At 44.4% G+C, this 23,647-nt stretch overlaps 1 protein-coding gene across 2 annotated transcripts in view; it reads right to left on the bottom strand.

The window, feature by feature from the left end:
- The window catches only part of NDUFAF6 (NADH:ubiquinone oxidoreductase complex assembly factor 6), a 111,251-nt gene that overhangs the window by 4,312 nt on the left and 83,292 nt on the right, over window positions 1–23,647 (bottom strand). For both annotated transcript variants that reach the window (XM_029591737.1, XM_029591738.1), the window contains exon 8: window positions 13,511–13,567. In XM_029591737.1, the coding sequence (XP_029447597.1) occupies window positions 13,511–13,567 (57 nt within the window). The remainder of the gene's footprint in view (window positions 1–13,510; window positions 13,568–23,647) is intronic.

Here is a 23,647-nt window from a genome sequence, read left to right as displayed (position 1 = left end):
TCGCGTCGGCCATTCCTATCCAAACAATAATGTGAAGTGAATGTGTGGAGAGAACTCCATGTCACAGCTCTGCAGATCTCCTCCATAGGAACTGCTCGCAAGTGAGCCACTGACACCGTCATGGCTCAAACAGAATGAGCCTTAACATGGCTCCCAAGATGCAGTCCCACCTGAGCATAACAGAAGGAGATGCAGTCTGCTAGCCAATTAAAGAGTGTCTTTTTGGCAACAGTGATGCCTGAATTACTTCTATCGTAAGAAACAAAAAGTTGGGTGGACTGTCTGTGGGCTTCTGTCCGCCCAAGATAGAAGACTAAGGCTCTTCTGCAGTCCAAACTGTGCAGGGCTTCTTCACCTTGGTGCGAATGGGGCCTGGTAAATAATGTTGGCAGGCTGATGGACTGGTTAAGATGGAAGTCCATCACCACCTTAGGCAGGAATTTATCAAGGAAAAACTTTATGTAAGGTGGATAAGTCACTAAGGCCTGGAGTTCGCTGACCCTGCATGCTGAAGTGACCAAGGCAAGTACTTCATGTCACAGGAGTGTAGTGGCTCAAAGGGAGCTTTACTCAGCTGAGCTTTCACCACAATTAGGTCCAAGATACAGTGGGAGGCCGTAGGGGAGGCTTCAACTGAAGCAGGCCCCTCATGAAATGTACGACTATAGGCTGTACAGAGATGGGCATACCATCTACACCATGATGGTATACACCAATCGCACTCATATGAACTCTAACAAGTTGGTCTTCAAGCCAGCTTCCGATAGGTATAGAAAGTAGACAAGCAGTTTCTGTGTGGAGCAAAGAAAGGATCTAGGACTTTCTGCTCACACTACCTGGAAAACCTCCTCTATTTCAGTCCATAGGACTTTCTAGTGGAAGGCTTTCTAGAAGCCACCAGCACCCGAGACACATTTTCCGAGAGATTGAGTTGTTGCAATAATTAACTTCTCAACATCCAGGCTATGAGCGACAGGGTCTGGAGGCTGGGATGTTGCAACCTGCCTCGATCCTGTGTGATGAGATCTGGGGAAGTCCCCAGATTGATCGGTTTCCGGATGGATAACTCCTGCAGGAGTAGAAACCAAACCTGTCTTGGCCAATAAGGAGCTATGAGGATCATAGTCCCCTTGTCCTCATGAAGCTTCAAAAAAGTCTTCACTATCAGTGGAGCTGGAGGATATGGGTACAGAAGATTTTCGTCCCAAAGCCGGGCAAGGCAATCTGAGGCTGGTTTGTCGCCTGTCCTGTACAGAGAACATAAGAACATAAAAACATAAGAAATTGCCATACTGGGTCAGACCAAGGGTCCATCAAGCCCAGCATCCTGTTTTCAATAGTGGCCAATCCAGGCTACAAGTACCTGGCAAATACCCAAACACTAAGTACATCCCATGCTAGTAATAGCGGGGATTATTTCCTAAGTCAACTTGATTAATAGCAGTTAATGGACTTCTCCAAAAACGTATCCAAACCTTTTTTAAACCCAGGATTCTGTTAGATCAATTGATACGTTAACCCTGGGCCGAAGTGATAGGTGGTACCGCCCACAGGGAGGAGTCCCGTGAGCCTGTCGGGAGGCTAGGTCTCAGCTGAGGTCAGACACAGAAGCAATATAGAGTCTTTATTAAAGAGAAAGAAGCACTACCCGCAGAGCGGGGGGTGCCAGAGAGGTGGTCACACAGACCCAGAGACACAGGGTCGGTGGAATGGGAAATACCCAGAGGGAGTACCTCTGTAGCATTGGTAGTGGCCCGCGGGGCGGGGTACACCAAAGAATGTCCTCGGTAGAAATGGTAATGACCCGCAGAGTGGGGTATGCTGGTGGGGTCCTCAGTAGAGATGACAGTGGTCTGCAGAGCGAGGTGTGCAGACGAGGCCCTTGGTAGAGCTGGTAGTGGCCCGCAGAGCGGGGTACACCAGTGAGGGTCCTCGGTAGAGCTGGTAGTAGTCCGCAAGGCAGGGTGCGCCAGTGAGGTCCTCGATAGAGTGGTAAGGGCCCGCACAGCGGGGACCTCCGGAGTCCTCCGTAGAGATGGTAATGGTTCACAGCGCGGGGTACACCAGGAGGCACTTGGTAGAGCAGAAAGTGATCCGCAAGGTGGAGTACTCACGAAAGAGCAGTGTAGGTTCCAGGGAAGCCCCGGGGAATGGGGCAGGCAGGGTTCGAGGTGTCAGGCCCTCCGAGGAACGGATAGCCAGGACAAGAGAGAGGCCCCCAAGGAGCGGGTACCCGAGACATCCACAGCAGAAGCAGGAACTGGAACGCAGGGTCCTCAGAAAGCGAGGCGGAATTAGCAAGGATGAGTCACTTTGCCAAGTCGTCTTTAGGCAGGACCAGCTGGTTTAAATATCCGAGGGGAATTACGTCATCTGGAGGGGACACCCCTGAGGTTCCCGCCATGCCGTGGATAAGACTGACCCGTGCGCGCGCGTCTAGAGGGACCCGATGGCAAGATGGTGGTCGGCGTCTGTGTCAACCTGGAAGGCCTGGGAGCGGTAGGTAGGTCGTTGATAGCTAGCAGAGGCTGCCAATCTACCCCATGGAGTCAGGTAAGCAAAGAAGGAGGTGAGCAATAGTTGTCGCAGCCGTCTGCGACCGACGGGCGTAACATATACTAACTGTACAAACCACATCCTCTGGCAACACATTCCAGAGCTTAATTGTGCATTGAGTGAAAAAGAATTTTCTCAGATTAGTTTTAAATATGCTACTTTTTGCCCTAGTCTTTCTATTATCCAACTGAGTAAATAACCGATTCACATTTACCCGTTCTAGGCCTCTCATGATTTTAAAGACCTCTATCATATCCCCCCTCAGCTGTCTCTCTTCTCCAAGCTGAACAGCCCGAATCTATTTAGCCTTTCCTCATAGGGGAGCTATTCCATCCCCTTTATCATTTTGATTGCCCTTCTCTGTACCTTCTCTAGTGCAACTATATCTTTTTTGGGATGTGGCGACCAGAACTGTACACAGTACTCAAGGTGCAGTCTCACCATAGAGAGATACAGAGGGATTATGACATTTTCCGTTATTCACCATTCCTTTCCTAATAATTCTTAACATTCTGTTTCCACTATTTTTCCCAGCACTGAAGTCAGGCTCACTGGTCTATAATTTCCTGGATCGCCCCTGGAGCCCTTTTTAAATTTTGGGGTTACATTGGCTACTCTCCAGTCTTCAGGTACAATAGATGATTTTAATGATAGGTTACAAATTTTAACTAATAGATCTGAAATTTCATTTTTTAGTTCCTTCAGAGCCCTAGGATACATACCATCTGGTCCAGGTGATTTGCTACTCTTTAATTTGTCAATTTGGCCTACTACATCTTTCAGATTCACAGTGATTTGGTTCAGTTCATCTGACTCATCACCCTTGAAAACTATCTCCAGAACATCTCCCCAACATCCTCATTAGTAAATACAGAAGCAAAGAATACATTTAGACTTTCTGCAATGGCCTTATCTTCCCTAAGAGCCCCTTTAATACCTTGGTCATCTAATGGTCCAACCGACTCCCTCACAGGTTTCTTGCTTTGGTTATATTTTTTTAAAGTTTTTATTATGAGTTTCTGCCTCTATGGCCAACTTTATTTCAAATTCTCTCTTCGCCTGTCTTATCAATCACTTAACTTGAGAATGTTCATGCTTTTTCCTATTTTCTTCAGATTTGTGAAGCAAGACTTCCCTTGGGTAAATTCATGCTGACTGTATTCCATTGAACCATGTCTTTCTATATGCTCTGTGATTTTAATCTTTAGAATAGTTTCCACTATTTTCCCGGCACTAAAGTCAGGCTCACCAGTCTATTGTTTCCTGGATCATCCATGGAACCTTTTTTAAATATCGGGGTTACATTTGCCACCCTCCAGTCTTGAGGTACAATGCATGATTTTAATAATAGGTTAAAACTAATAGATCTGAAACTTCATTTTTGAGTTCCTTCAGAACCCTGGGGTGCATACCATCAGATTTCCTTCCTCTCAAGAGCGTTCATTGTTCTGTGATCCTTCCCCAGGGGCACCAGAGAATGCAACCAAGAATTCTTGGCCTATTTGAGAGCAGATTTGACTACCACCTGTTGAATCCGAGAACCTTCTGCAGAAGATAAACTGCGTCCACCTTCCTGCTCACGGGGGGGAGGGGAGGAACTATATGGCTGTGTTCCCATATCAACAGTAACTCTATAAGGATACTGTGTACTGGGACTGCCATGATCTTCTTGGGAGGCACCACGAACTGGACAATATTGAGCATTTTGTGTCAGGTATCCTCTTCAGTCATTAACTGAAAGGGGATGGCTTCCGCCATCAACTGGACAAAACCTGTGAAGGAGAGGTCCTCTGGCGGGGACTTCTTTCGCTTCTTTGGAGCCCATCAAAAGCATCGACCATGATGAGTCATCCCCTCAGGGGTCGTAGGTACCCTCATCCCCACTGTCATCAACTGGGATGGGCCATGGGCACTTGGCCTTCGCCCAACAGTGCAGGCCCCAGTGGAACTTGATGTGGGGCTGTAGGCCCCGGTGCCTTTGCCTGCTAGAAGGAGCTTTCTTCTCCAAGGAACTGGCAATGATGACTGTATCAGCAGAGGGAGGCTGCGGTGCCCCTAAGGGCATTGGTGCTGTCCCAGGCTGCGTTGATAACATGCTGATGAGTGCAAGCAAGGATTCCAGCAGAGGCTCGAGGAGCGACCGTGTATGTGCTGGCACCATTGGTGCCATGATGCCAATACCGTGCATCTCCTTGATAGCCAGCTGCACATGCTTCTCCAGTTCCTCCTCAAACATCACCGATGCCATTACAGGCTGGAATGGAGGAGGTGTAATCAGATCCTCTTCAGAACCGAGGAGAGGATCAGTGGCTGGCAGTGGGACCGATGGGAGTCCGTGGTGCACCCTCGGCATCGATGGAGGACTGGCTCTCCTGGTCTCAGGGTCGTTTCTGAGGCATCACAGCAGAAGCTGGTGAATCCTAATGCCAAGCACCATGCATCAATGGGGACTGATGCCGATGCTTCTTTGGCTTCCTTCGATGCTTGACATGGTCCTTCCCTGGTTGCAGAGGTCGATGACGATGAACCAGACATCCTTGACCTGGAAGAACCCGATGATGGCTAGTCTCCGGCATCTCATCCAGCAGATGGCATTGACGGAACTGACTGCCCCACCAATATTGATGGCTTGGTGTTCTCCAGCCTGAAGAGGCACTCCATCTTATTGAGTCAGATCTTACGTCACTTTCAGGTTATCCTGGTACACTTGCTGCAACTCCATACATCATGCAATGCCCCAAGGCAGAGGGCACATCTATCATGAGAGTCCATGAAAGACATAGTCCTTGTGACGGGGGGCATTGCTTAAATTCAGATGTGGACATGTCATCATGAAATAAAAGAGATGCAAAATCAAAATTGATAGTGGTGGCCGTCGATGGCCAGTGAGCAAACACAGTACTGCCGCCCCCCCAGGGGTATCAATATGCAAAAAAACTTGCAGATAACCATGGAAAATCCTATCTAGAATGCTAAAGGGAGGACCGGGGGGCGGGGCGGAGGAACCTCTTGTCACCGCAAGAGGCAGCAAAGAAAATATCGCAAAAACAAATTTTTCAAAAATAGGACAAGTAGACTCAAAAAGTTGAAAAAAACTGAGGCTCTCATCCGATTGTGAAACGACAGGCTCCATGCAAAAGAAGAGACTGAAGGGGACCCCGCGTAGCTGTATGGTATAATGCATGCTGAGCATGCTCAGTGATGCTCAGTCAAAGTTCTAGAAATTCTGACGTAAGTTTCCATGCCAGACACCATCCAATGATGTCACCCAATGTGTGAGGACTACCAGCCTGCTTGTCCTTGAAGAACTTACTTTCCCCTCCTGCCTTGCATGATGATTTTGAATGATTACCATAATTAATAAACAGGTCTACAAAATTTCTAAAAATAAGTAAATGGAAAAGCAATGCATTTGTCAAAATTTATAATGCAAAATATCCTAGAGATAGTGCTGAAATATTCTGGTATTTTTAATCAAACTTCTAAGATTTACAGTTGAAAATGTAAGTGACAGAGACTCAAACTTGACAAGAGAAAAGCTAATAATCATGTAATAGTAATAAGCTGAAAAGATGTGTCCCATGTTCTATATGCCACAAAAGTTTCAGCAAATAAAAAATGTATAATTAAGACAGCTCTGGCAGGATATAAAATGCTGGCTTTCAATTTCAATTTAATGAAAGCTTGATTGTATTTAGATCCGCAAGGTGCTTTTTAGCTAACCTGCAGGCCGATACAGTAAAGCACGGCCGCGATTACCCTGTTTCTAACTCGCTTTGTACCCGCAATTTGGCCGCGTTAAGTCCAACCCGCGATTCACTATCCCTTTTAACCCATCCTTACCGCTTCATTAAATCAACGGGTAACCGTTTCCGCCCGCGGCATGTACATGATATGTAAACGATCGGATTAACTATTCCCTCCCATACAGTAACATGCGCCCCAATTATCGCTTTTTTAATCTGCAGTTTTACCGCGTCTTTAACCCGCTAATTTACAGCCTACCCTTACCCCTGCGTTAGTGTGGAGCGTCAGGCAAGCTGAGACGAAATTTCACGGGCAAACTTTCCCCCAGCCCCCGCTCACCTGCCCTGGCCGCGTCCATGGGTGCCGATCTCCCGTGCTGACAGCTCCGGAGCAGCCCCAGTCCTCTCTCCCCTCCTCCCGGGGACAGCCGGCGGCGAGAGCGGCTTCAGCAGCCCGGGGCGGATCGGGCGCTCCCCATGGCTCCCAGGATTCCTATTCTCTAAAAGGTAATGAGCACACGCCGTGACCTCGGACGTCCAGCCGGGCGCTCAGGTCACGGCGTGCGACGTCCGAGGTCACGGCGTGCGCTCATTACCTTTTAGAGAATAGGAATCCTGGGAGCCATGGGGAGCGCCCGATCCGCCCCGGGCTGCTGAAGCCGCTCTTGCCGCCGGCTGTCCCCGGGAGGAGGGGAGAGAGGACTGGGGCTGCTCCGGAGACCGGCACCCATGGACGCGGCCAGGGCAGGTGAGCGGGGGCTGGGGGAAAGTTTGCCTGATACACTTTGGTCTTGTCCCGGGGAGTGAGGGGGTCAGGCAGCCCTTCTCCTGTATCCACTTCCTGGTACCTGTCATTTCAAATGTCATTTGAAATGACAGGTACCAGCGCACCCAGGATACTGTATAGGCGCTGTATAGCGCCTATACAGTAAAATGGATTGCGCTTCATGGACGCGGCTTGCATTTGCATGTCATTTAAATACCGTATCGAGCGGTATGTCATCCAAATTGTGCGTGCGGCAAACGCGGGTGCGCCCGGCACTGTCGCACTCTTTCTACCGCGTCCTTACTGTATCGGCCTGCATGTTTGCTACAATGAAGGAAGAAAAAATCTTTGTTGTCAAAGAAAAGAATGAGGACAGATGAGGGGAGAATGGGATAGACAGGCAAGAAAGAGAAGATAGCTATGGAGCAGACAGTTAAAAGTTTGACAGGGCTGCAGCAGAGCAGATGACGAGTGGTAGAGTTACTGAAAGGTAAAAGATGTCTACACTAAGCGATGATTAAATGAAAAGTGAGGGCTGTAAGGCAAGTGGAGAAACAAAGAGAACAGGAAGGGAAAATGCTAAGACAGATAGACAAAAAGCCTGGAAGAACGGTAAACAATACATATATATATATATATATATATATATAGTTAAATCTTACAAAATATTTCAAGCTTTGCAAAGACAGACACTGCAGTGCTACAGGAAACCCACTTAATGAAAGAACATCAGAAGCTAAGGAGGCAATGGATGGGGGCAGTTTATTCTGCCCTGTCGGGATTGTGGATGGTGAAGGTAGCTATTTTGGTGGATAAAAGTGTTTCATTTCAGGTATCTACAATTATAGATGACTCAGATGGGAAATACCTAATAGTAGAGGGGCTGCTTTAAAGGTGCCCTATAGTTCTATGTAATCTATATGCCCCAAATACCTATGACCATAATTTCTTTGTTAAGATATTTTGTCTCTTAATGGGTTATGGTCACACTACTTTGATAATGGGAGGGGATTTTAATAGTGTCCATGATCCTGTGTTAGATAAAATGATGCCGGGAATAAGGCAAAGTCAGCAAAAACTCTTAGGAGTCTATTTATGTTGAAACTTACATCTTCTCGATGTTTGGAGGGTATTATACCCTTTGTCTTGAGTGTATACCCATATTTCTAGTGTGCATAATACTTGCTCATGTTGGGACTACTTCTTGCTCAATAGTGATACTTTATTCTCAGGTAAACGAAGCAGAGATAAAGAGAGTTGCTCTCTCAAATTATTCCATGGTGTAAGTAGAAATTGATAGTTTCAAGCCCTCTGACTCTCAAAGAATTTGGAGGTTCCCTACTTATCTTTATAAAGATCTGGGTTTTTGAGAATATTTAGCATAACGTTGCGAGAGTTTTGTGGAGGTGAATGAGAAACACACAGAGACCTCGATATTGTTCTGGGAAACTGTCAAAACAGTATTAAGAGGGGATGTTATATCTTTTGTGGCGGCCAGGCAGAAAGCTCTTAGCTGAGAGGTTTTGAATTTGGATCATCAACTTCAACAGGCTAAGAAAACTCAGGAACAAAACATTTGTGCTTTTATTAAAGTTTGATTTTTTTGAAATTCAAGCTGCTCTTAACCCTTTGCTCATCGAAGAGGTAAAAAAGGTTTGGCCTATTTTCATTAAAAATATTTTCAGTATGGGAATAAAATGGGGAGACTGCTAGCGAGATTAACTAAAAGCTGGGGTAGTACTCGCTTCATACCAAGTATGAGGGAGAGCTCAGGTAATTGAGTGCATAATAAGGCTTTAGCAAAAACCTTTACAGATTATTATAGTCAGCTGTATTCTATGTAAGCCTCAGGCAATTTCCAAGTGCAAGAATATTTGGCGTCTATAGGACTGCCTAGGCTGACAGAAGACCAGGCCTCAATGTTGAAATCTCCCTATTTGGGCAGATAAGATTCAAGCAGGTATCCAGTGAGCGCACCTTTTGAAATCTCTGGGCCCAGATGGGTATCCAGCCCAATTTTACAAAATATTAGTGAGTAAGGTCTGTTTACCTTTGGCAACTATGGCAGATGAGCTTATAACTCAGGGGTCATCACCTTTTTTCTCTAACAAAGCTCACATTGTAGTCCCTTTCAAACTGAGAAAAGATTCAAGTTGCTCAGGATCCTATTGGCCTGTCTCTTTATTGAATTTTGATGCTACGTTGTTTACAAAAGTTATGGCAGATAGGCTAGCCAAACTGTTACCAAAACTGATCAATGAAGCACAAGTGGGCTTTGTGAAAAATCTGTGTTCAGTGATGAATGGTCATAGGTTGCTGGCGACAATGGAAACCAGTGCCTGGGCAAAGATTCCAACTCTTGTTCTCAGTTTTGATGCTGAAAAAGCATTTGATAAAGTGGATTGGTTTTTTATGGCGGAAGTTCTGAGAATGTTTGTAATATCAGACTATTTCATACAGGTTATCCATGCCTTATACTATCAACCTCAGGCCTCTGTGGTGGAGAATGGTGCACTCTCTGGTTCCTTTACAAAATGTCAAGGTACAAGGCAGAGGTGTCCATTGTCTCCAGCTCTCTTTGTGTTGGTTTTGGAACCTCTTAAGAAGATAATGGATAATCCCGATATTAGAGGAGTCCCTATTGGGACATGGGCAAAATCCTCATCTAAAATAGACACCTTTGTAGATGGTATTCTGCTCCACATTACTGATTCAATTCAGTCTTATGACCATTTAATAATTGAGTTCACGAAATACGGTGTATTGGCTGGGCTCACTTTAAATCTAACTAAATCTGAGGCCCTGCCGATGTCAGATATGGTAGACATTGGGGCACTCTTTTCCAATGAAGTGGGCAGGGACATCTATTAAATATTTAGGTATTGAGATATGTAGAGATGTTACAACCATAACTGTAGCAAATTATAAAAGACTATATATGTAGATACAAAATGCTTGCTTCTCAATTGGGAGGACCTTCCTTTATCACTGGTGGGGCAAGTTAATTTGTTCCAGATGATTTTATTACCAAAGTTATTTTATTTACTCCAAATGTTGCCGATCTCACAACCAAAAAATATAAAGGAGCTAGAAGCTTTAATACGCAGGTTTCTTTGTAAACACAAGAAACCGCTTATAGCATTACCACATTAATGGGGAGGTGGGAAGAGGGGGGGGAATAGGTTTGGCGAATTTAAGATGGTATAATATGGTGTGTTTACTTAGACATGTTGGAGATTGGATGAAGAATACCACTTATTACACTTCCCAAGGGTTAAAACAAGAGATAGTTTTGCTCTTGGACTCAAGATATATTTTACACTGCAGTGTCTCCCAGCTCCCAGGGCAAATGCAACACAGTGGGGTAGATTTTATAAACTTATGTGCGCGCGAACAAAAGTACGCCGGATTTTATAAGATACATGCGTAGCCGCGCGTATCTTATAAAATCCGGGGTCGGCGCGAAGCCCTACGCACGCTGCCCGTTCCCTCCGAGGCCGCTCCGAAATCGGAGCGGCCTCGGAGGGAACTTTCCTTCCACCTCCCCTCACCTTCCCCTCCCTAACCCACCCCCCCGGCCCTATCTAAAAACCCCCCCCCCCACCATTGTTGGCAGATTTATGCCTGCCAGAGGCAGGCGAAAATCTGCGCGTGCCAGCGGGCTGCTGGCGCGCCATCACCCGACCCGGGGGCAGGTCCGGAGGGCTCAACCACCCCCCCCCGGGCCGGCGTCACGCCCCCGACACGCCTCCCGCCCCGAAATTCGCGTCGCCCACCCGACATGCCCCCAACACGCCCCCTTTGCAAAGCCCCGGGACTTAGGCTCGTCCCGGGGCTTGCGCGCAGGGTTTTTTTTAAGGGTTACGCGCTTAACTTATGCGCGTAACCCTTTAAAAATCCGGCCCAGTGGGATGGTCAAGTCGCTTATCAAGGCTTGGTGTTTGGTATGTGTCCAGTTGAAATTAAATTACAAGGTTTTCTATTTCCATCCTTTTTGTTAGTAACCCAAACTCTTTGCCAGGATTTTGGTCTGCTATTTTTGCATCATGGGCCGCATCTGGTTTAAGCACAGTGTGGCACCTTTTTGGGAATGAGGTAAAGGAAGTTTCCTTTCAGGAGCTGCAAACAAAAGTATTTTCTCGCTTACCTGCAAGCTAGGCATTATGCAAACTCTTTAAACTTACAAGAGCTTTGGCAAGAGAGAAGAACATTGTTGTTGGACTTATTTGATTTAAAGAATACTTCTTGGCATAATATCTCAGGGCTATATACGTTTTTAAAAAAGAACTCAGAACTCACCTCTCAGAGAAAGGTTTCTATCAACATAGATTAATATACTGAGGCATATTCAGAAGTAATTGTTTTTTCCTTTTTGTCCTTTTTGGTAACCTTTTTCATTGTACATTTTAAGCTGTTATACTGTTTGATGATTTTATTATTTTTAATTGTCCTAAGCAGTTTGATTGTCTAACATTGTGAATGTTATATTGTAAACTGCCCCGGATCAACACTGTTTCTATAGTGCGGCATATAAAAAAAAATCTTAAATAAATAAATACATAAATAAATACATAAATAAAGGCATTGGCAAGAGGAACTGAACATTGGGTTTACCGCTACAGCTTAAACAAATTGCTTTAAAAGAATTAAACAAATGATATGAAGTATGGATCTGAAAAAGACTCAGTATAAATTCCTGATTCGATTTTACATCCCAGAAAAACAGGCACAAGTATTACAACTGTCATCAACAGCTCTCTGCAAGAAATGTGAACAAATCAGAGGCATCCTTGGACATGTCATAGGAGTCAAAGTTTTTGGCATAGGGTCCTCGAATTTATTTTTTCTGTTACTGGGACACAAGTGCCTCTGGTATTTGATGATTTATATACAGTATTTTTTTCGGGACAGGTATATACATCTCTGGTGTCGAAAGGTATGTATCTTTGCTAAAAAAAAAAAAAAGCAATTTTGCAAAAATGATTGGAACCTGAAACACCTACTACAAACTCAGCTAAGGAATGCTATTTTTCATTTGTGTAACATGGAAAATTGTGTGGTTAAGTATATGTTTAAAACTAACATTTCTACGAATTTGGAATATGTACTTGCAGTCGCTCTCGATTATGAATGATTTGTCAGTGGAGAAATCTCAGCCAAAAAGGTATAGGTTAATTTTTCAAAGGACGGCATCCAAGAGGGATAGAGGGTGGGAGGGGTCCTATGATTAAGTTTAATCATGCTGTATTGTTATGTAGCCTCAGTGGTGGATAAGAACTCACCACTGTGGAGATTGTATGAAAAAGCAATAAAACAGATTTAAACATATATATATATATATATATATATATATATATATATAAATCAGAAGTTATAGAATATATAACAGAAGTTAAAATGTGTGCACAAAGTAACTGTACATTATCAAGGCATCAGAGGAAGAATTAAATTCTAAGCATTAGGATTACCCTTGCAATTGGAAGTCCAATTTTGTAAGCTTTTTTTTTTTTTTTTCCAGGACCAGAGTTATGACTTTCAACTATTATAATTTATCCATTATAGCTGAGGATCAGTCATCGATGCATTCAAAAATAAAAAATAGAATGGATAACAGGCTGGAGACAAAAAAATTGCAGTTACTTCAATATGAAGCAGAACATGCAGTGAACAAAGTTACACACCCATGGAAGACATCAAGGATAGTCACCAGTCAGTACCAGTGCTGGTGGAAGGGTATCGCTAGCTGCCCTTGGCGGTGATGTCGTCACGTGATCTCTCTCTCTCTCTCTCAAACTGTGTACGATCCCAAAACCAGAAAACGCCCTCCAGCTCCGTGCCTCGCCCGCACCACTTCTCATCTCATCCATCCTTTCAAAACTGCTGCCCCGCCCACTTCCAGAGCCCTAGGCCATCGCCTACCCTGCCTAATGCTTCCCGCTGGCCCTGGTCAGTACATTGGTAGAAACTAGCTAAGGCACAGCGGTATTACTGAAGTGGAACCAGCCTGCCATATGTGCTATCGGAAGACTTATCCTGCTTCCCACCAGCTGCAACATAAAGGCGATTCCCCCTCCCCACCAATCCAAATGTCTGGGGCATCATTTAGTCCCATGACAGCCCTGATCCCAGTGGTGCCTTGTGTGGCAGGAAAAACATCCAACCCTGTTGATTAGTAAAGCAGGAATAAGACCAAATCTAACAAGATTAAAATGGCTTCTTCTCCGATTAGCAGCAACAATCCCTACTTCCCTAGGTTTCCCTCAAGACAACTCTGCTTGCACCTTCTGCATCTGTTCAAGACAGTGATGCTGGAAGACATGCAGAATAATCGGTCAAATGAGCCGGCAGAGGAGTGGAAGTGATGCATTCAGAGAGAGTTAATTGGTTTGCACCCAGCAGCAGACTCTAAAACCCAATTCTGTACTGGCTCTGGCACGCTTACCGTCTGAACGAAGGCAGGGAAGGCTTTTAAAGGGACATTTTTTGTGAAAGTTCGGGCCTACAAAACAAAAACAGAACAATGTGCAAAATTAATAACATGAAAAAATTCCTAACAGCAAATATGCAAGTTAAAATCCTAAATCTGTCTCTATATGGCTCTAACTCAAATTTCTGAAAAATCCTTGTTTGGGTTCTCCTCAGGGATCAGTGACTATATTAGCAGTTACCAAAATTAGAGACAAGAAGAGTGCTAGACCTGGAACTGGATATGATTGGGAGTGCTGCATTAACATCATTAAAGACTTTCAGGGAAGAAGAAAAGTAAGCACAAAACTCTTCTGTAAATACACTAATAATAGAAATGATTTCACTTGATTGTATAAAATAAGTTTATTTTGCTTTCTTAACTTAAATCTGACCTAGCCAGGCTAGAATTGCAGCTGACAATCTGGCACTGAAGCATGGATGGCATCATCATATAGAGCAGAGTGAAGCCTCCATGTTACTTTTAATATTTTGGAATATATGGTACACCTTTTCCACACTTATTCCTGAAATAAGATAGAATGCGTCTAACAAGAGATAACAATCCCTTCGCACAATGCTTAAGTGTTTCTCTAAGTCTAAGACCAAAATCAGTGGCTACATTTTCCCAGACTACAAAGAGTGCAGAGCAGTTTGTAGTTAGGAGATAGACATTATTTAAAGTGTTCTGTAAAAAACCCCCAAAACAAAAACACAAAACATTGTTTGGCATAACTGTGATATACCATAAAAGCTCAGGTTACCATTAAAAGCACAAATCTTAGTGCTTTTAGCATGCAGGGAAGCAAACACGTACCAGAATGCCTGCAACTTGGCATTTCTTTCATAAGTACAGTGCTTTGTGAGTATGACATCATTTACACCACAGAAAAGAACTGAATTCTCCACAACATTAATGTTATTTTATTCTGTGCCAACAGAGAACGTAAAGACGGTGGAAGTAATTTTCGGAAATTTGTGTTAGAATGGTTTCCATTATGTACAATGATTAATAGCTTGCCATGTGCAGGAGGAGTGCATTACACAATGAAATCACGGCTAGAGTGCACTACATAATATAATTACTGCCAAGGTGTTCAATCTCTCAGCTCAGCATGCTGAAGCATTCTGAAATTTTTACCTCATCCCACTTTTGTATACTTCCATTTAAACAAAGTAATATAGCAACCGTTAATGCTTTGAGAAAGCATGTAATGATGCCCAAGTGCGTTAAACCGATGCGATTTGCGAACGGCTATCGGTATAGAAGAGACTTTAAATAAATAAATAAATAAATAAATCAGTCAGTCAGTCAGTCAGTCATTGTCCTTTATCTCTCTTTCAGTGGAACCAAATGAGCTCTTGTGGAATGCGTCCTTTGGGAACCACCAGTCCCTTAGAAATATAGACTAAACCAATCGCTTCCTTAAGCCATCTTATTATTGTGGCTTTGATGCTGCCTCTATTCTTATCTGACCATCAAATGAACAAATGATCCAACCTCCTGAATGGATTTATCACCTTCAAGTATTTGAGTCAAGTTCTGAAAACATCCAGAAAGTGAAGTTTCTTAGACTTTGCTGCCAAGAATGAGGGGATTGTGCTCCCTCATTTGAGAGCTTCAAAAATGGTTCTTTATAAGAAGGGGTGGCCAACTCTGGTCCTCAAGAGCCACATACAGGCCTGGTTTTCAGGATATCCACAATGAATATGCATGAGATAGATTTGCATACAGTAGAGGTTTTGCTATATTGCTATACCTTATTAATTTTTATTGGTATATTGGTTTACTATACTGTACTAATTTTTAAAAATATTTATTGTATACTTTTGATGTGATTGTGAAAATTGGTTTATCAAAAATCTATTATTACCATTCTATGAATCACTTTTCCCTCCATAGGCCACAGCAGAAACACAGAGAAAAACAGAGGGGGCCACAGCTAAGAAAGTGCATCCAACCCTGCTGAGCCCTGTTCCTTTCTTCGACGAAGAAATATGCAACCTTGGCACTCTTCTTTGCAGTCATGAGATCCATTACAGGCTCGACTCACCTTTGCACAATCATCCTGAAGGCAGAGTGTAATAATTCCCATTCTCCCAGATCTAGGATGTGATGGCTCAATTAGCCACTCAAACATTTCCTACTCTAGTGATGTGAGCCTGGAGTGCCTGGAGATGTCTCTCTTCCCACCTAAGCAAAAGGCTCACTTCCTTGGATACTGGAAAACTCCTGGCACCCCTTTGCTGTAGCAATGTTGAAGAATACTCTCATTGGTCTTCCTTTTATTATTGGAAGAAACTCCTAAAATGCTTTTTTTTGTGTTTGTTTCCAAGCAGTTGATGGATCACGAAATTTCCATCGCACTCCAGTGTCATTGTATCTTGACAATGTGCTTCTCATTCATTCAAAATGGCATCTGTTATAACTACTATTCAGTCTGGAGCTTCCAAGTTCATTCCTCTGACCAGATTCCAAATTAAAACCACCAAGACAGATTGGCTCTGGCCTCCAGTATGAGCAACAGTTTTATCTCATAGTCCTGTGACTGAGTTTTCACCCAAGAAAGAAGAGACATCTGCAAGAGTGGCATATACAGACCAGTTCATGAAAAAGCTGCTGCCACCATGGATCCTAGTACTTGCATATAATACCAAACTCTGGGAGTCTTCAATCGCAAGAGAGTCTGAATCTGCAAGGTAAACTTGGCAATCCTTTCCAATGTCATGAAGACTCTTCCCTTCTACATATAGAAATGTGCTTATAAGTACTCCAAGGACTGAATCGACGCAAGCTTGGTAAAATTTATCACCCAACTCAGATCCTGTAGGAGCTGTACTACCTTGGCAGTTGAGTGCTGGCATTCCTTGGCTGACTGCCCGAATCAGCCAGTTGTGGCTATATGGATTAACCAATACCACCCCTTCCTTGTATAATGTAACTGCCACTACCCTCTATCACCTTGGAGAAAGTTCTCAGGGAAATGTCTAATCCAAATGAAAGTAAGAACATAAGAACATAAGAAAATGCCATACTGGGTCAGACCAAGGGTCCATCAAGCCCAGCATCCTGTTTCCAACAGTGGCCAATCCAGGCCATAAGAACCTGGCAAGTACCCAAAAACTAAGTCTATTCCATGTAACCATTGCTAATGGCAGTGGCTATTCTCTAAGTGAACTTAATAGCAGGTAATGGACTTCTCCTCCAAGAACTTATCCAATCCTTTTTTAAACACAGCTATACTAACTGTACTAACCACTAGAACCACTAGAAGTGTTCTCTGAGAACCGCAAAATCTGAGAATCTCCATTGGGCCCGAAAATCAGAATTTGCAAATATACTTCTGAGAGATCCAGTGACATCACTGCCACTCTACTCACTGCTACTATAACTGACCAAAGAGTCTCCATGTAGAAAAGAGGCACCCACCTGCTTTCTTGAGAACCATAAAGTAAATGAAACACTTCCCTTGACCACATTCCTCTCTTGGCACTGGAACCATTGCTGTCAACCAGAGAAAGCGATTCAGGGAGAACCATACTGCTTCCTTCTATGGAGAGTGATAAGGTGAAATCATGAAGGAATCTGCCACATGGTGAGAAAACTCTGAAGCATAGCCATATTTTATTACTGTAAGGACCCACTGGTCCATTGTGATTTGGGCCCTATTAGTAAAACAGGGACAACCATTCTCCAATTCTCTGAATTGGAGCGTGAATCTCCTGAATCTCATTGGGAACCTTCCATGCTACCCACATCTCCAGCCCTCATATCCCTCTTTCCTGCATTAAAGGACTGAGACTTGCTACAGAAACATCCTTTATGAGAAGGCATTCTTTTTCCTAGACAACAGCACCTCACTTCCCTGAACTTGGGTCTATTTGGATTCCCTTTCTGGGTCCCCCTGAGTCTGTCTTCCAGAAGCTTATGAGACTTTGCCTCATCCAGGTTTTTCACCAGCTTCTTGAGATTGTCTCCAAACAGCAGCTTCCCTTGAAAATTACCACCCTTAACATAAGGCTTGGTGTAACCTGCATGCACCGGCAATTACTACCATAGGAAACTTGCTGGTCTTTTTCTGCCTTCATTACTATGTTAATGTTAGGTTTTGTGGACCCTTGGCCCGAGGTGGGAGTTGACTCTCCCTGACAGGTTGAGCCCCACAGGGCCCCACTGTCGGGAGGCGAGGTGTAATGGAAACACAGGCTGCTGGACCACAGCTGTGGCCCAGGAGACAGGAGGTGTAGCTGACCTGTTAGCGTCACAGCCACGTGATCGCAGACACCTGCATTGTGGCAATACTGCGGGGGTGCCCCGAGGAGCGGGTCTGAGAGAAATAGTTCCAAGGTATTGCAGTGCAGGGTAGGTCAGGAGATAAAACAAATCAGAGAAAGGATCTCCAAGACAGAGAGGCATGGAGCAGGCCCGAGGAGCGGGGAAGCATGGAGACAGGATCTCTGGTGTAATAACACTGAGGCTACCCCGAGGAACAGGGAAGCATAGAGACTGAATGCCTGGTGTGGTAATGCTGAGGCTACCCCGAGGAGCAGGGAAGCGTGGAGACAGGATCTCCGGTGTAGTAACACTGAGGCTATCCAGAGGAGTGGGAAGCGTACAGACAGGAACTCTAGTATGACAACGCTGAAGCTACCCTGAGGAGCGGGGAAGTGTAGAGATGGGAACTCCGATGTGGCAACGCTGAGGCTACCCCGATGAACGGGGAAGCATAGAGACAGGATCTCTGGTGTAGCAACGCTGAGGCTACCCCGAGGAGCGGGGAAGCATAGAGACAGGATCTCTGGTGTAGCAACGCTGAGGCTACCCCGAGGAGCGGGGAAGCGTGGAGACAGGATCTCCGGTGTAGTAACACTGAGGCTATCCCGAGGAGCGGGAAGCGTACAGACAGGAACTCTAGTATGACAACACTGAAGCTACCCTGAGGAGCGGGGAAGTGTAGAGACGGGAACTCCGATGTGGCAATGCTGAGGCTACCCCGATGAGCGGGGAAGCATAGAGACAGGATCTCTGGTGTAGCAATGCTGAGGCTACCCCGAGTGAGGCTACCCCGAAGAGCGGGGCAGTGCAAGACAAAGTCCAGGAATGGAAGTGCAGCGCAGGTCCCCGAGGGCCAGGTACTCAGAACCAGAGTCCAAGATGCAGAGCAGAGATCCAAGGCAGGAACGGCAGGTCCAGAGAACAGGAACAAACACCAACAGAGCTCAGGGAACTCGTTGCCAAGTCGATTAGCATAGGCCAAAGGAGGTGCTTAAATATTTCAGGGTTGTGATGTCATCAGCCAGGGATAGCCCTGAAGTTCCTGCCATTGGGCCTTTAAAAGGAGGCCCGGTGGCGCGCACATGCGCCTAGGAAGACCCAGAGTCAGCGTGTAGGTCAGCGGCACCCCAGCCGCCACGTGGAGTCTCGGGAGCCAGGAGGAACGTGGCGGAAGCGGCTAGCCACGGCCGTGAGTTCACCCGGAGTGGAGAGCAGGGCCTGACATGATGTGAGTTGGATAGGCCGTGGCCGCCCGCAGCCAACAGTCATAACAGTTAAAAGTCAACTTGCTCAACCTCGCTTTAGAGATCACATCCACTGACTAGTTTTGGTGCCATAGAAAGTGCCTGGCTGAAACTGATGCTGACATTTCTCTGGCAGAGGTCTCAATGAGATCATAAAGGGCATGACTACAAAGGCGATGCAGCTTCCAGCCTTTCCACCACCCTAGCTGCTGCACCCAGTGTAAATGTGCCCTGGAAAAATAGCTACTGCAAACATCTGTCTGGAGAGCCAGTGCAGCTGTCTCAAAGGACTGCTTGAGAAGGACCTTGATCCTCCTGTCCTGTGCATCTTTTAAAGTTGCACCCCCTTCAACTGAAAATGTGGTCTTTTTTGTGACCACGGAAACCAAGGCATCCACTTTCTGAAATATTGGCTGCTCCATGTCATCAGTAGGCAGTAAGCAAAGCTTACCTACCATCAAATCAGCCTCCAGAGTATCCTACTCTGCACTAAACAAGGCCTTTATCCAATGATGGTGAACTCCAGTCCCTGAGTGCCACAAACAGATCAGGTTTTTAGGATATCAACAATGAATATGCATAAGATAAATTTGCATACAATAGAGGCAGCGTATGTAAATCTTTCTCATGCATATTCAGGAAACAAATAAAATCCTGGTTTTTCTATCAAGCCTTTAATGCTAAACCAGGAATCAAAAACTGCTAAATTGACGATGGGAAATTGTATTGGCATTTCGCCTTGAATTGCCTTAAACTTGCTGCTGCATGCCACAGTTCTGCTATGGAACTATTTATTCTTAGAGTTAAAACTATTAGAGCTTTGTCAGGACTGTTGATCTGCTTAGATTTAGATCAGGAGGTGCACCTTAAATTTGTCAAATTATACTGTGTTGCTAATCAAAGTAATCTGAAGCTACAAATGACTTGTTTGTAAGCTAATTTTCTTATATGCTATCATCTGCTTTGAATGAATCTCATGTTTAAAAAGGCAAGCTATAAATCCAAGTAATAAATGTCTTTGAAGCTCATAACAATTGCTATCAGCACCAGGATGGTACCATAGTATGCCAACCATTTTAAAATGAAATTGGAAAAGAAATTCCATAATGGCTAACATACCAAATCTGGTTTTGGACAGAGGGAGACGAGAATCTTAATTTAATAATTTTTTTTTTATGCAATCAGATTCAAAATAGATGACTTCACATACAAAAATCTTTTGGATATTACAAGCTCAATCAACAAAAAAATGTTTACAAATATCGAGATAGAGAAAACTGATAGATGCAGCTACCTTCGCATCTTCAATTTCCACCTTTCCCATACCAAAACATCCAGTATACACAGCCAAGCCACACAATATCGCCATATATGTTCTGACCCCAAAATATAGGAATAAAACACCTCAAAGTACTAACTGAATCCTTCAAACAAAAAGGCTTAAAATCATCTCCAAGAAAATGAAAACAGTGAGAACCAACTGCAATACAAAACACAGGAAAACCATGGTGTGGGTATGTGTTGCATTATACAACCCACAGCTAGAAAAATGAATAAAAACCTAAAATATCTGCCACCACTGCTACTGGACAACGAATCACTCAGAAATATTCCCTGCTTCTCCAGTTCAAGCTTTATAGCAACCATCTAATATGAGGCAAAATCTGGTGAAAAGCGAGCTTCAAAAATTCAAAATAAGGAAAAATGGCACAAAACCCTGCTAAATGAGAAGAACCTAAGCTGCATATCCTACTATCAAGACTGCGCTCCTTTGGGATAACCGGTTCGGTTTTGGCCTGGTTCTCTTCATACCTTAGCAACAGGACACAACATGTCCACATAGACTCTTGTACTTTCTCCTTGACGAATCTGAGCGCGAGTGCCCCAAGGGCCTGCTCTCTCCGCTGCACTATTTAACCTTTACTTAACTCCACTATGCCGTACCCTCAATGACCTTGGAGTTCACTATAAAATTTATGCTTACGACATTCAATTCTTTTTTCCTCTCAAGGAAACTTGGGCCCTGACAGAATCTTTCTTCAACAACTCTCTTACAACGATTCAAAAATGGCTGCACAGTAATTAATTAGCTCTCAACACATCTAAAACAGAAATCATCGTGTTACCACGCCGCCCAGTCGCTAACACTCCCAACCATATCTTTTTTGATTCCCATTCCATCTCCATCTCCCAAAGGGCCAGATTTTAAATCACCTACGCGCGCAAAACCTGGGACGCGTGATTTTAAATCACCGGCGCGCGTAGGTGGGCCTTACGTGTGCCGGGCCAATTTTCAAAGGCCCGGCCACGCGCGTAAGTGCCGGGGTTAGTGAAAGGGGCAGTCCAAGGGGTGGGGCGGGGCTAGAGGCGCCCGGCACAGCGGCCATTTGCCGCTGTGCCGGGGGATCGTGTGCCGGCAGGGTGCTGGCGCGCACAACTTGCTCCTGCTCAGAAGCAGGCGCAAAAGTTAATGATTTTGGGAGGTTTAGGATAGGGATAGGGGATGGGCAGGATGGGGGAAGGGGAAGGGGAAGGGAGGTCAGGCTAGGGGGGGTTGGGAAGTTCCCTTCCAATCCGCTCCCTTAATTGGAGCGGACTGGGAGGGAACTGGGGAAGGCGCCAATGCGCCGCTGCGCATAAATGCAAAAATCTTCCCCCGCCTTTGCACGTGCCGACCTGGCACTTTATAATATGCGTGTGCCAGCGTGCACATGTTATAAAATCGCATGTCCATGTGTCTGCGCCGGGTTCCGCGTGCAATGTTTTAAAATCTACCCCAACATGTACGAAACTTGGAAGTCACTATCGACCCCTCTCTCTCCATGTGTAACCATATAAAAAATACCACCAACTCCTCCTTCTACAAACTGTGCCTGCTCCATCACCTCAAGTCCCTTCTTGAATATTCGGATTTCAGGTCGGTCTTTCAATCCCTAGTATTCTCAGGGATAGATTACTGCAACATCCTCCTGACAGATCTACCCCTATACATTACCCGTCCACTACATATCATACAAACTCGGCTCTCCCACGCGTGATCACATCTCTCCTGTACTTATATCTCTTCGCTGACTCCCTATCTCCTACCAAATACAATATAAGCTTGCTCTAATCATCCATTCCTCGATCCATAACTTAAACTTCCCATGGTTCTCCTCAACAATAAAAATCCACGCCCCCTCCTGACAACTCAGATCGTCTAACCAAATGCTACTAGATGTTCTGTCTACAAAGCTCACCCATCTCGAGGAAACCAGAGAATGTGCATTCTTCTCTGCAGGACCACTCCTATGGAACAGCCTACCTAAGGTAGTAAGATGTCTCCGAGAAAGAACTTTCTTCAAAAAAGCCCTAAAAACTTTCTTCTTCAAGAAAGCATTCTCCAACCTAAACGACAATGGACTACCCCCTCAACTTGCCCCCCTTCAGAGGATGCTACTTAGTCTTCTACTCTCCTCTCATCTGCACCCCCCCCTTAGGTGCATGTTTTTCTCCCCCTCCTAAGATTTTTCGTTGTCCTTTCCCTCCTTTCATTTGACTGTGTATGTTTATACTATACCCTGCTCTGAATGTAGGAAAGGAGGGTAATAAATAGTTTTTAAATAAATAAATACATTTAAATAAAGCATATTGTGTGCCATCTCATGTCACAGGACCCAATTGCAAGGTTTCTCAAACCTGTCCCATTGATTCCACAGCCAATTAAGTTTTTGGGATATCCACAAGGAATATACAGTACATATATTTACATATATTGGAAGACCCAGTATATGCACATTTCTCTTATGCATAATCATTATGGATATCCTGAAACCCAGACTAACCATAGTGTCACCAGTGCAGATTTAGGAAACCTTGCCTTAGTTATCCATATGGGAAAAAGATATTCAGCATAAAGGGATCACATTCTTCTATTAATGTAGCACATGTTACCCAATGCAGAACTGCGTTATTCACAGCCCATCTCCTTTTCATCATCCCCAAGCAGAGTATGCTCTGTCTCCTGCATCGCTCGTTCCCTTTTATCCCACATCAAACAGGAAACATTTTGAGACTTTAACAAATAAGATTCTGAACAAATAAAGCAGGTATTAAAACTCACTGGAAACTTCTAATAAACATCCCTAAAGATTTGGTTTTAATGGAAAGCATTAGGACATAGGGAGTTGTGCTGAGGTAAACCTCAACCTATCTTCCCATAACTTCACAGATATGGAACAAGGTAGCAAGGCTGGAACATATTAAATTGGTACGATATCCAAAGTTTTGCTACATTGACGAGCTAATGGAGAATATTCTGAAGACAAAGTCTAGTTTCATAGGTATTTATCTTTAATTTGAGGAACATTAGTCATCACAGTATACACAAAAGACGGGTAATTGATTTCTGTTTAAAATAAATAATTCATGTGCTTATCTTTGGTGAACAAAGTGCAATAGATGGAGAGAAAAGCAAAAGGCCCCAATTTCTATAGAGTAAGCAATGAACCTGAAATGCACATAGAGACCAGCATCCACAAAATATCTGTATCTCTCTTGACGCTTCGCTTCTTCTCCCCTATTAGCTTCAGTCTAATAATGCATTGTTTATTTC

This window comes from Rhinatrema bivittatum, chromosome 2 (genome assembly GCF_901001135.1).
Source record: "Rhinatrema bivittatum chromosome 2, aRhiBiv1.1, whole genome shotgun sequence".
NCBI classification, from domain to species: domain Eukaryota; kingdom Metazoa; phylum Chordata; class Amphibia; order Gymnophiona; family Rhinatrematidae; genus Rhinatrema; species Rhinatrema bivittatum.
This window is presented reverse-complemented; position numbering and strand designations above follow the sequence as displayed.